General features: G+C 40.0%; 1 protein-coding gene across 2 annotated transcripts in view; it reads right to left on the bottom strand.

The window, feature by feature from the left end:
- ME1 (malic enzyme 1) overlaps positions 1–12135 on the bottom strand; it is a 178750-nt gene that overhangs the window by 7141 nt on the left and 159474 nt on the right. For both annotated transcript variants that reach the window (XM_075046508.1, XM_075046509.1), the window contains exons 10-12: positions 6776–6881; positions 4530–4672; positions 1812–1985 (exon numbers count right to left, since the gene is read on the bottom strand). In XM_075046508.1, the coding sequence (XP_074902609.1) occupies positions 1812–1985; positions 4530–4672; positions 6776–6881 (423 nt within the window). The remainder of the gene's footprint in view (positions 1–1811; positions 1986–4529; positions 4673–6775; positions 6882–12135) is intronic.

A 12135-nucleotide genomic window follows, 5' to 3' on the forward strand; every position in this document is an offset into this window, starting at 1 on the left:
GTACTGCCGGTCATAGGATCACATTGCCTATCAGCTGCCTCCGCATGATAGTAAAGGGCCATTTTCTTCCCTTTAATCCATGAAGAGAACACAAGGAGCAAGAATCCTGGAATGCAATATCCCTTAGGGAAGCTGCAAGAGTTGAGTCAGGCACTCTCACTTCTGCTAATTGGGCTAATTTTTTTTTTCTTCTTTTTTTTTTTAATTGTTCTATAATAGTTGCTAATTACATTGCTTTGAGGCTTCCTCTGTGTGCCACCTACACTACCCATGTATTTCCAAGCATGCTTACACAGCTTCTTTGAAGATCAGGATGCTGCACTTTAACAAAGTTCTGTGGATTGTAATTTATATGAACTGGACTGGGTAGAAATTGCCACTGAAGTGCATCTAGGTTAATTAGAATTAACTTGGTAAACTGAGGCTAGCCTTATTTCCATACCCTTTAAAAAAACCCAAAAAGCATCAGGCTTTTAATGGCCAGACCATCATGCACTGCTTAGGGCTCTCTAATCACTCTCTGTACTGAGCCTGGGCTCTCTCTGAGCAGGATGAGCTTGGAAGCACATTCCTGGGAGCAGAGTAGCCAGGAGCTTGAGCATCACTGGATATCACATCACTCAACAGAAGGAAGCTGAGTCCGGTGAGGCTCATCACATTGCTCTTGGTGCCAGCCAAGAGCAGAACCAACAGTGGCAGCGGGGGAGGCAGGAACTCCAGGATAGGGCAAGGAAGGGGGTGACATGGAAAGGGTCGGAGGAAGGAGGGGTAAGGGTGCTATGATGCGATAGTGGATGAGGAGCAAAGATGCTGGGGACAGAAAAGCACAGAAAGTTACAATGTTCTTAAGTGAGAAACAGCTACAGAAAGATTGACTTACTGTTTTGTAAAAAAAACAAAAACAAAACCAAAAAATTGTGTTACGCATTTGATTTCAACCGCTGCTGGCAATTTGTTTTGTTTGAATAAGGGATTCTTAAGTAATAAAGGCCAGATTCTTCTCCCATACTTCCTGAAGATACAATCCTATGCATTTATAATGTCCTACTGTAAGACAGTGGATGTCAGATTTTGAACCATCACTGGAAGTAGGTGGTGAATGACTCCTAGAACCAGAAGTGTTTGCTCTCTGTTCATCTCTTGCCCACTGAGTGGAGATAAAGGAGGAGAGATCACATGTTGGATAATGTCAGAACAAAAGTCAAAAAAAATTGCCCGAAGAAAGAAAAGAACCAATGCAGAAAAGGATAAGAAAGAAAATGGGCTGAATACCACGGCAATTGTGTCAAACTGTGGTGCAAGGAACCACAACACAATGGAGCATTTTCACCAACTGTTGACAAGGGAAGTCCACAAAAAATGGTGCCAACAGCTCTACACAAAAATAGCAAAAAAAGCTAGAAAGCTAAAAGAAATCCAAATAATTTTTGCAAGTAAAATACCCACAAAAGTCACCCCAAAGCTACCAACATCAAAATATAGTTCCTTTCAATCTAAAAATCAAACCTATGTGCACATGTATGCAAACTGTATATATGTGCATTCACCTGTGATAATAGAGTACTGAAGTCTATTTTTTCCTCACCAACAGGTGAATTTTATGTCAGATGACCTTTGGATCAAGTATTAACTTTTTAAAAATAACTTGTTCAAATAGCATTTATAAAAAACAACATACCTTGCAAGTAAAGACCTTACACAGAAAGCACTATTTTTCTAATTTAAAAGATGATGTTTAACTATTTCTGTTTAATTGTTCATTATTACCAAGTTACTAAATTAAGGAATTTAAATAATTTTTAATACAATACCTCAGCAGTTGTGAGGAACACATCCTCGCCAATATGTTTCAGTCCACATGAAATAACGCCAAGGGCAACTCCCGGGAACACATAGGAATTGTTACCCTGTCCAGGATAGAGCGTTTGTCCGCTTGGAAGAGTGACGGGATCAAAAGGACTTCCACTGGCAAAAATGCCACGTCCCTAAATTGTAACAAACCAAAGAAAGCATGTTAGTTGTGAGGATGCTGTTGAAGTATTTCACACATCCTGTTAAATATCTACCACTGTGGAAGCTGGGATTACATCTATTTAATATCTTTTCTGAGAGGGTGTTAGAGCTACTTAACTGAATACGCCTCAAGAGCATCAGGATGCTGATCCTAGAGATCACTGGCAATTCTCTTTGACTGTCTGATGTCAGAGAGTAACAGCTGCCTTATTCAGGTAAGAGCTATCAGCACAATTTAGAGGAGGAGAAAGTGAAAGCCAGCACTCGTTATTCACTTTGTGCATCCACGCCAGAAGAAGAAGGGTACATGGGAAGAAGGCATACACCTGGAGCTATAAAACTCAAAGTGGACAACATTGTCATGGTAACAACGGGTGATGCTGCTGAATTTTTCCCAACAGCAGGTCATCCACGAAAGTGACACGAAGGCCACTAAATGTTGCATTTTTGGATGTGGCAATTTCTGAGGAGCTGTGAGGACAGGCAAAGCTGTCTGTTCCTCCCAACATCCCCTCTTCAGGCCCCTGCGCCCATGCCACAGCTCAACAGAATGACAAAGGTGCAAGCTCTGTCGCAGGAACAACCTATAGCACAAGTCGGTGATGGGACCTCCTCTTCTGCGACCCTGGGGCTCCCCTCTTTGTAATATACTGAGCAGGGTGAGGACACCAACTCAGGTACCGGTGTGTGATCATCCAACACTGATGAGCCACTAGGATGTTTCCCAGCAGATTTTTGAGTAGTGCTAATTAGCACTGTTGCCACCAGAGCCCAGGCACCAGGCATAGACTGGTCCCAGCAGGCAGTATGCAAGAGCCAGCCTGTTAGGGGGAATTAGAGGATTTAGCTGTACCTATACAAGTCGTTCCATATCACTTGTCCTGAGGACAAGAGAACTGTCTCTAACTCATTTTATGTTGTAGTTCACATGGGACCTCTAAATGTCTTCGCAGGACCCGAAGGCAGGCGTAGCTCCGCGCTGGCACACAGCACACGTCGGGCAGCTGCAGGGAGGAACAGAAGCCTGTGGGGTGGCCCAGACGTGGTGGCAGGGCTCATGATGCTAACGGCTTAAAATTAGCTAAGAGGAACGTTCAGTAGCGTGCATGTTGAGAGTCGCGATACGACTGGAGTACCACGAGACGGGCTGTAAGGGAGCTGCACATCTGATGGGGATGGGGAACAGCCTGCCGGGAGCAGATGCCGGCACCACGGAGTGCTATTCGAGGATGGCAGAAGAGGCACCTCAGGGGCGACCCACCTGCAGCGCTGCTACCAGGTTCTCCCCAGATCATTCCCGATACACAGGGAGAGAGAAGTAATTTCTACAGCAGGCAGTGCAGTTTTGAACTAACGAGGGGAGAGGCATTGCACAGGCTGTACGTCCGCAGCCCAAAGGCCCCCGGCTCTTGGCTTGCTGGGGAGGGAGCACCCTCAAACTTAAGCACTAAATTTAGGTGGGGAAGAAGAGCCAGCCTTTATTTATGCTAGCACTGCTGAAGTGATAAATGTCACTGTTAAATACTTCAGAGGCACTTTGTATCAGAAATATCTATGCCTATTTTAGAGAACTGGAAATGTGCATTTAAAAATATGCCACTGTTGCTATTCAGCTCTTCAGAAGAATATTCTGTTTAGTTTGGTGTCATGCAGTATTATCATGGCTGGCTTATTATACGTTTTGGTGACAGATCAAATACTTCAGTGCGCCTTTTGCTCTGCCTACCAGATGTCATTACCCACTATAACCAAACCTTCATGTCAGCCGCTTCCCTGGCTCTTGCATTGCGCTGTAATTGTGTACTGTGCAGTGCGGAACGGGCATGCTAAATTTGTCTTTTAAACACTGTGAAACTGTCATTCAAACTGCCCTGTACTTGACAAGAAATCCAAACACCATCCACTATGAAACACATACAGTCCAGTACCCCTGCATTCCAAATTCTAGACTGAATTATAGGATAACGTGTTTATTAGCACTTTTATAATACAATAATAAATAAGCAAGCACAGTTCTCTAAATTTTCACCTTTGTTTCCATAATAGAAATCTCTGTAAAAGGAGTCAATTACCCCAGTTCTTAAGAAAGAATTATTTTAAAGAGTCTATTTCCTGTATTGAAGTATTTTCTTACCCTAATGAGTATTTATAAAATCTCAGATGAAAAGCGTGCCACTGCGTGTTTATATTACACGAAGTGGTACAGTTCAAAAACAGGCATAAGTCTTTAATGATTGATGGTTACTGATACTTTGGTTATAATAAAGTCTATGACTCTTGCCTGACACCAATAAAAAGCTATTAAATGTTTTTATGAGGATGCAAGCATGTTGTGACTTCAGTGAAATTGTCTTGATAAAATCTGAAAAATCTGTTACTTAATTAAACTAATTTTACCTACACACACAGACATGATTAGTACTTGCTACTCCACCGTCTGTCTTCCTCCCATTTTAAATTTAATTGCAGATTTACTTTTCACTGCATATACTGGAGATATGTTAATCTTTGGTTACCTCTGTATATTTGTAGCACTGTTCAGCAGTGCATTCTGCTTTGCTGGTAGGATTGCTGAGAGCAAAAATAATAGGACGTTTGTTTAAAGCAGCCATATCCTGAAGAATTTGTTGAGTAAAAGCACCACCAATTGCAGCAACTCCTAAAGAAGAAAAACATAACAAGCAGACAAATGCAATCAGTTCAAGGTAAGACATGCACGTCACTTTTAAAGAACAGAGCTCCTCTTACTGCATACCTCCTCCTTTAAAATGGAGTTCAACCTTTTTCCTAATATGTGGTTAACATAAAGTTTTGTATAAAAGATTTTGCAACAGTGACACTTCAGTATTATCCCTAACATAAGGCAGAACCTACTCACTCCTGTACAGTTCGGTGAAATGCCTTGATTTGTTTTAAATTGAGCTTTCCCAAGAGGTCTACGGAAAGCCCAAGCACCCTATGACAGGCTCTTCAGGTGCTGTTTAGGTGCTTACTGTGGGCCCAACGATGTCTAAGACCCACCTGGTTTTGCCTCTGGCCAAATCTCCTTTATTCTGATCCCTTGGTAACAAAAGAGGCGACTCTTCAATTGATGCAAATCAGTGACTTCTCTCAAAGCTTAAACATCTCTTGCTTGAACATTTCTGTCACATGCTACTATTTTTTGCAAATCTGAGCTCTCTTTCACCTTCTATGAATGAACAAGGATGCTTAGATGCAAAAGCTCTGCTAGACCAGCTGGGCCTCTGTATGTTTGATGAACAGTTATGGCACTCATGATTTTGACCCGCTTGTCTAAGCCTGTTATACACCTTAGTTTCTGGTTAAGTCTGCATTTGCCAAATGTTTAATGTCTTCTAAAACTGCTTCTGGACAGCCAATAGTAAGAATGACAACTATCTTCAGATATAAAGTTAAACCAAAATGCTCTGAACAATCTCACCGGCTATTTATTTTTGGTTTTTTTGTTTTAAAATTGCAATTTCTTACATTTGCTCAAGATAAACTAAGGTTTTTCCTTGAGCCATCACAGGCGATGAAATGTATATGAGGATTTGCTGAGACAGAGTTAAATAAAACATTGGGAGAAGGAGTATCAACATATTTCCCCATGACTGCTGCTGCTGCCCAGGGGAAGATACTGAATGACTAGTCCTCCAAACTAAAAAAACCACCAATATCCATTTTCATTGCAGTTTCTGTTGGAAGAGCCTTTGTTATGCAGTATGGATAGCAGAAAGTGACCTTGAGGGAAAGTGCCGCATAGATTTATATATAAAAATGACACACAGTAAACATCCATATTTCATGACAGCAAATATTCCCTAAGCATCCACAAATCTTTATCTAGATAAATATCACAGATCATTCAATCTATTCTGCTGTTCCACTAGCTTTTTCAGCTTTGTGTTCTACAAAATAAATTCTCTAGACTACTTGGACTCTGTCTTGCACTCATATCTTTATGGATCATAGAAAAAGACAAACTTTATTTACCTCCTTCGTGATCATTGTCAAAAGCAGATTTTACTGAACAAGGACCATGTGGTCTAGGCATAGTTGAAAAGGTAGCTCTTAAAATGTAGGATAACTTTCACTGTGGTATTTCAGATTTTCCATCATCTGATGAATGATTTTACTAGCCAGATAGATGGATTTTCAAGTCTTACACATTAAAAAATTATTTAAGAGCACTTCCAGTTCATTCCTGAAACTGTCACTGAAATATAATAACCAAACCGCAGAGAGCTGAGCAATCCTTTACTGAGACCCCAAATCCTGGTGCTTTTATAAAAGAAAAAGTCTTTGTAAAATCTGTGTTTTGGTCTGCACAAAGGATTGGCAGCTAAGGACCTAAATACGAGGGAAAAGAAGATTCAGCTACAGCGTGCTCATAGTTTTGCAGCTTTACATGTGTTTAGCTCAGTTTTCTCCGTCTAAGTTTGAGGTTATTTGTATTACACCATCCACATTAAATCAGAAGTAATTTAGGAGGGTGATAAGGTTCCCCATCAGATGTTTAAACCAACTTGGATTATTCCCCCTGTGAAACGGATGGCTTGGAGTGAAAGCAGTGTTACATGCTTGGATAGTTACTAATTGTTTAGTTGCTTAATAGAGTCCATTATGCACCTAGTGTTTTCTAAAAACACACAAAGGTAAACTCTGTTCAGAGGAACTTGATCTTGTCTTCAGACAAAGCCGCATCCCCATTTTTTTCCAACAAAGAATAAGGTCATTGCTTTAAAGTAAAAGAAATTACCTATTAGCACGGACGGTTTTATATCTTTAACAATATCTTCCAGATTTTTCATTTCATCATGTTCATGGGCAAAACGTTGTTTCTCAGATGTTAGCGAGGCACGCCCCTGAGCAAGGAAAAAAAAGAAGATATTTATTGTAAGTTTAATGGAACCTAATACCCTGGGATAATCAGTTTACAATGTAACTGGTTTAATATGTCCTATTTTCATTTCTACTTTTGCATCTATCACCAAATAGCATATTAGGCAAAGTTACACTGTGTACAGCTAACACGCTCAGGATCATTTAGGACTAATCTATTTCTCTAAGCAGTAGGTAAATTAAATATCTTTAAATTCATAATAGCTGTAGAACACCACTGTATGAACAATTATATGAAAGCATCATTAATTTCTTCTTTGAAGCACCCTTACAACTGTTCTACCTTTTAACATTTGGTCAAATGCTTAAAGTTACTCATAATAAAGCATAAATATATTTATATAGCAAACGGTACAGATGCACCAGGGTGGGGGGAATTTGTAACTTAGCAAACCAAAAATAGTTTCTCCCGGCTTTTTCAGCTTTGCTCTTGTCTAAAAGTATAGAAGCTATACAGGGGTAGTATATAGACTATAGGGGAGCCTATATTTTGCTCCATATTTTTCATATTTAAGTCCTTCATTCTTAAGGATGGAATAAAAATAATTCTAACCAGATGTCTGGTGCACTGTTTTTGCATTAACAAAATTGACTCAGCTGTGAAACAACTTTCACCCTGATCTATACTGGCAATTTCCACCCATCGATGCCCAACAAGGTTTCCAAATGGAATATGATAGATGCAGGAAAAGGGGCTATAGAGTATCATTGACATTGACTGGACTGCAAACAGGATTTGAGCTCAGTGTAAGTAACGTGGAGTGCGGGGCAAGAAGGGGTCAGAATTTGTGAAAATTATATTAGTTGTCTAAATATGTGGACCTCTGTCTGTACAAAGGCATCTGAAAACTTCAGCAGAAGAGTTTAAAATGCATACGCCTCCACCCCTCATTTTCTTCTCATGCCTGCAGAAAACATCACTGCAAAGGCACTTTTCAAACACAAACCTAGAGGATAGTGCCAACCCCTCAAACATTTTAAGATTTCAGACAGCAAGAAGCAGATTATACAGATATATAGGGAAGTACACGAAGAAAATGGAATGCTAAATGTAATTATGACCAAATGGCCAGAACAGATACATACCATCTCCCCAGCCACATCTTTTCCAACTGATAAGATGAAAGTTTCCTTAATCTTAGCAAGTTAATTAAGACTATACTGAAGTACTGGAACAGAATTCATTCCACGATTCCACCAAAGTCTATGAATTTGACAATTCTGGCACAATTTAGGACTGCATACACTATCGTATTCAAGCCAGATTTAGTTTTTTAGTGGCATTTTTGCTTAATTTTAGTAAACCCAAGAAATCCAATGCTCCATTTTAGACCACGATGCTGCAATGTGGCAACGTGTGGCTGGGCCAATCCCATCACCGAAGCTCCTCTGCTGGTCCTCGGCCGGCCACCGCAGGAGCTGGTAGACAGGAGGGAAGGCCGTTTCTCATTTCCAGCTGCAAGAAAAGCGTTTCCATCCGGAGGGTACCACATGAAGCCGCAGGAAGGCTGTTATGTGGTCGGGGCTGACTGAGCTGGTCTGCCTCACAGGATGCCAGCTTCTCTTGGCTCACCCGTGATTACAAGGAATTTCCAGAGATTTCTCCTCTTCTACAGATTTTCTTGTGCCATCAAATTACAGAGTTTTTAAATTAAGAGGGTTATGTCTGCATGTGCTTATACGGGTCTTAAGTGTTCTCCTAGAGCGATTAGCACGGAAACACTATGATATGGGTGCCTGGTTTCCTTTGCAGGTAAAATGTGAAGTTCTTAGTCTCAAAAGAATGCTGCAATATTAACAATTTTTGGCATATTCACACTCGAATCCCTCCACCAATACACTTCTTTAAGTCTGTCATTTCCCAGCAACCCAGCAGATGTCCCCACAGTCTACACACACGTTTTAGATGCATCTCATTTCAAAGCAGGAATTTTCCTTAACATTTTCAGGGGAAAAATATGAACTTTTCTTTTTAGTCACCCAAGAAAAAAAACGCATTTATGACTTCCAGCCCAAAAGCTTGTTGCTAGGAATAACTCGGAATATTATAATAAAAGCTACTTTTCATTTGAATCAGCTGGTTGGCTGAAATGGAAATGCTCCAAGGAGCTTAACTTCGAGGCAGGTTTTCTGGGGAGCCAGGAGTGGGTGCTGTGGGCAACCATCTGATCCCACGCTGCTTCTTCATTTGGTTTCTTCATAACTTATCAGGCTGCTACTGAGGAAGCCATTTTTTGATATGGTTTTAAAATCCAGCCTCTAGGAGACTGCCCTAGAGCTACCAAGAAAAAAAGAAATCACCTCTAAGAGCTATGACCAGCTCATTCTTCAGGCTGTGGCAGGCTGGGAGCTCTGAGCACCTCCAGGATCTGCAGATGTGTGCAGAACTCTCGGGAAAGGTGACCTCCAATTTTTTCCACAGTGCATAACAGCTAAGAGGCCAGGCTAACATCTTAGTGGAGAAAAATATTGATATTCTTTCATTTTTGGTTTTAATCAAAACAAATAACCATAATGCTGCATGAAACAGAGTTACTTCTTTATATGGTTTTACACTTCATTGGCTTTCGAGGAGGTACGTCAAGGTTTTAAAATTAAGACAACGGTAGAGCTGTTAAAACACTTACTGATACAACATCAAGAATTCAAAACCCCATTTCCTACTGACATCTATGATCATCTCTCATTTAATTAGCTACAAAGGAGTACTCAAACAATAAGCTGGATGTGATCCACCGCAACCCTTTCCAGGCCACTGGCTAGTGAGACCAGTGCTAGCCACATGGGTCCACTTAGGTCAGATTCATTTCTGCCCTATCTTAATTTCTATCTGCTCTTAACTTCACACAGGGCATTCTACCATTCTAAAACAAACAAACAAACAAAAAACCAAAACAAACAAACAAAAAACCCCAAACAAAACCAAACCCCAAACAATTTTAAATTTATCTCTTTATTCAGCTTTGGTCTGAATTAGCTTGATCCCATTAGTCAGAATGAATCATGTCTCCAAGTAAATATTTTTCTAGTATATTAACTAAGACTGAAATACTAAATTCCGTGGCTTAGCAAAAATAACAACAGCTATGTACATAGAGATTTTTGCTTGGAAAATGATTTTGCTTGGAAATGCTTATAAAAGAAATTCTATGGTTAGGGTGGTTTTTTTAAATATATATTTTTAAATAGACTGTCAGAAATGTATTTTAATTGTTAATAAAGTGATCCTACAGGAGCTACATAACACCTCCCTAAAAACTGTGTCCGAGATTTCAAGACAAGCCAGTTGATCTGGTTACAAAACTCCAATAGTTTAAAGGACAGTGCTCTAGATAGTGGTTTTTGTCCTCAGATTGGCAAATTCTTAAGTTCTGCTCTCCGCAAAGTAGAGAGGCGGCAGCAAAAGCACAGCTAGCTTTCCTCCATGCCCTGCCAACAGGGCAAGCAGCAACTTGCAGGAAGGAAGAAACAATTCAGTTTTGTGCATGCTTAACCTCAAACTAAGGGGTTGCCAGTCCGTTTAGTACAAGCTTCCAGACATCCGCCCCTGAATGCCTATAGCCGGAATAAGAAATCACAGAGTTTTTGTCAGTCAGCAGAGAGAAGAGGATGGAGCCAAAATGCAGAAGCCTCAATTCTGGATTTGTGTGGGTTTCTGTCTTGTCTCCCTCCTGACACTGGAGAGATGCAAAGCGGATGGACCTGTCAGTGCAGAGCTGCTCTGACTAAAAGATCTTCCAGAAGCGCAGAGCCTGTCTTCTGACATTTCCATTTCCACCCCTGGCTTAGCTAGCTTTTGTACTCTGGCTATCTGCTGCTAGGAAATGAGCTGTAGAGGATCAACACAAGGCAGCATAAATCAGAAACTGCTCTGGTCTGCTTGCGTCTCCATAATCCTAAGATACTAACACGGCACACAGCTCCCTAGTATTTCCCTTCTTCTTCTAATAGGAAAAGGAATAATTTAAAATACTCCATACTAAGAAAGAATTTGAATGAGCTCTGGGGTTCTGTGTATGAAGCTCTGAGTCTTTTAAGTAGAAACACCATCTTCAGTCACATTCGTATTTGTCTTCTAAGTCCACTGTCTTGTTCTTTTACATTATTAAAACTCATACATTCAATGAAAAGGGCTCGAAAAATCAGCAATCTAAAGATGTGCCCCTTTCAGTACACCAAGCCTCAATAAGTCTCACTGTTTCACTGAAGGACTTCAATGCTTGCCATGCAGGGAAGGAATTTTTCCAGGGGTTTCTACCAAAAGGATATTATTGCACCATTGTTCAAATAGCAGTGTGAAGACTCACCTAAGCCAGACAGTAGCTGTCTTAAGTTGTAATGTGTTTTCTATGATGCATAACAAGCATTTTCCTGCATCAAGTGACACTCCCTAAATCCAAAAAGGAAGTCTTACACACTGAAATCCAGATGAACTAACAAGACTCGATGTGATACGTGTGCACCTATTCAGAGAGAAAGGTACAACTCACAAACTCTTTCAACAGGAGGAACATAGAAGTAGAAAAAGAGGCTATATATCCCTCTTGCTTTAACTTCCCACATGTATTCAGCATCTCAAGAAAGAAACAAAAAAAAGCACCAACATTTCATTATATAACTTTTTGCAATGCTATGTATTCTTACATTATTTCCTTATCTTTTATAAAATAAGTAATTTGCTAGGGGCATTATAATAAGTTTGCTTGAACAAAAAAAAACCCAAACCCAAACAGCCAAACAAACTGCATACTAAAGTATCAGCAAGACAACCATAGCATCTTTAATGCATACTCAGGCTGCCTGAATAAACCATACAATACACCTTCACTAGAATGCTGAAAGTGGAGAATATTAAAAACACTCAAAAAGATTAATGAACATTAAGTCCAAAAACTCAGTGAAAATATCAGAAATTACTTTGGAGGAAAAAAGCATTGCCTCTATCACAGTATCATTTTGTACCAAGAAATCTGTGGGATATTTTGGATTTGAACAAAAGAGAACAAGGCAACCTGAAAACAGATATGTTGCTATATTAGAAGTCACTGTGGTATCTTGGATGGAAAGTAATATGAGCTAAATTCTTTATTAGCAAATGAGTTACAATGTGGACTGTGTTAAGTCAGCAGATGAAGTACAGAGATAAAGAAACAATAGCAGCATTCTCTGATGGTGACATTATGTATGAAAGATCTTGGCAATCCTAAAATGTCTATA

Source organism: Buteo buteo, chromosome 15, assembly GCF_964188355.1.
Source record: "Buteo buteo chromosome 15, bButBut1.hap1.1, whole genome shotgun sequence".
Taxonomy (NCBI): Eukaryota; Metazoa; Chordata; class Aves; order Accipitriformes; family Accipitridae; genus Buteo; species Buteo buteo.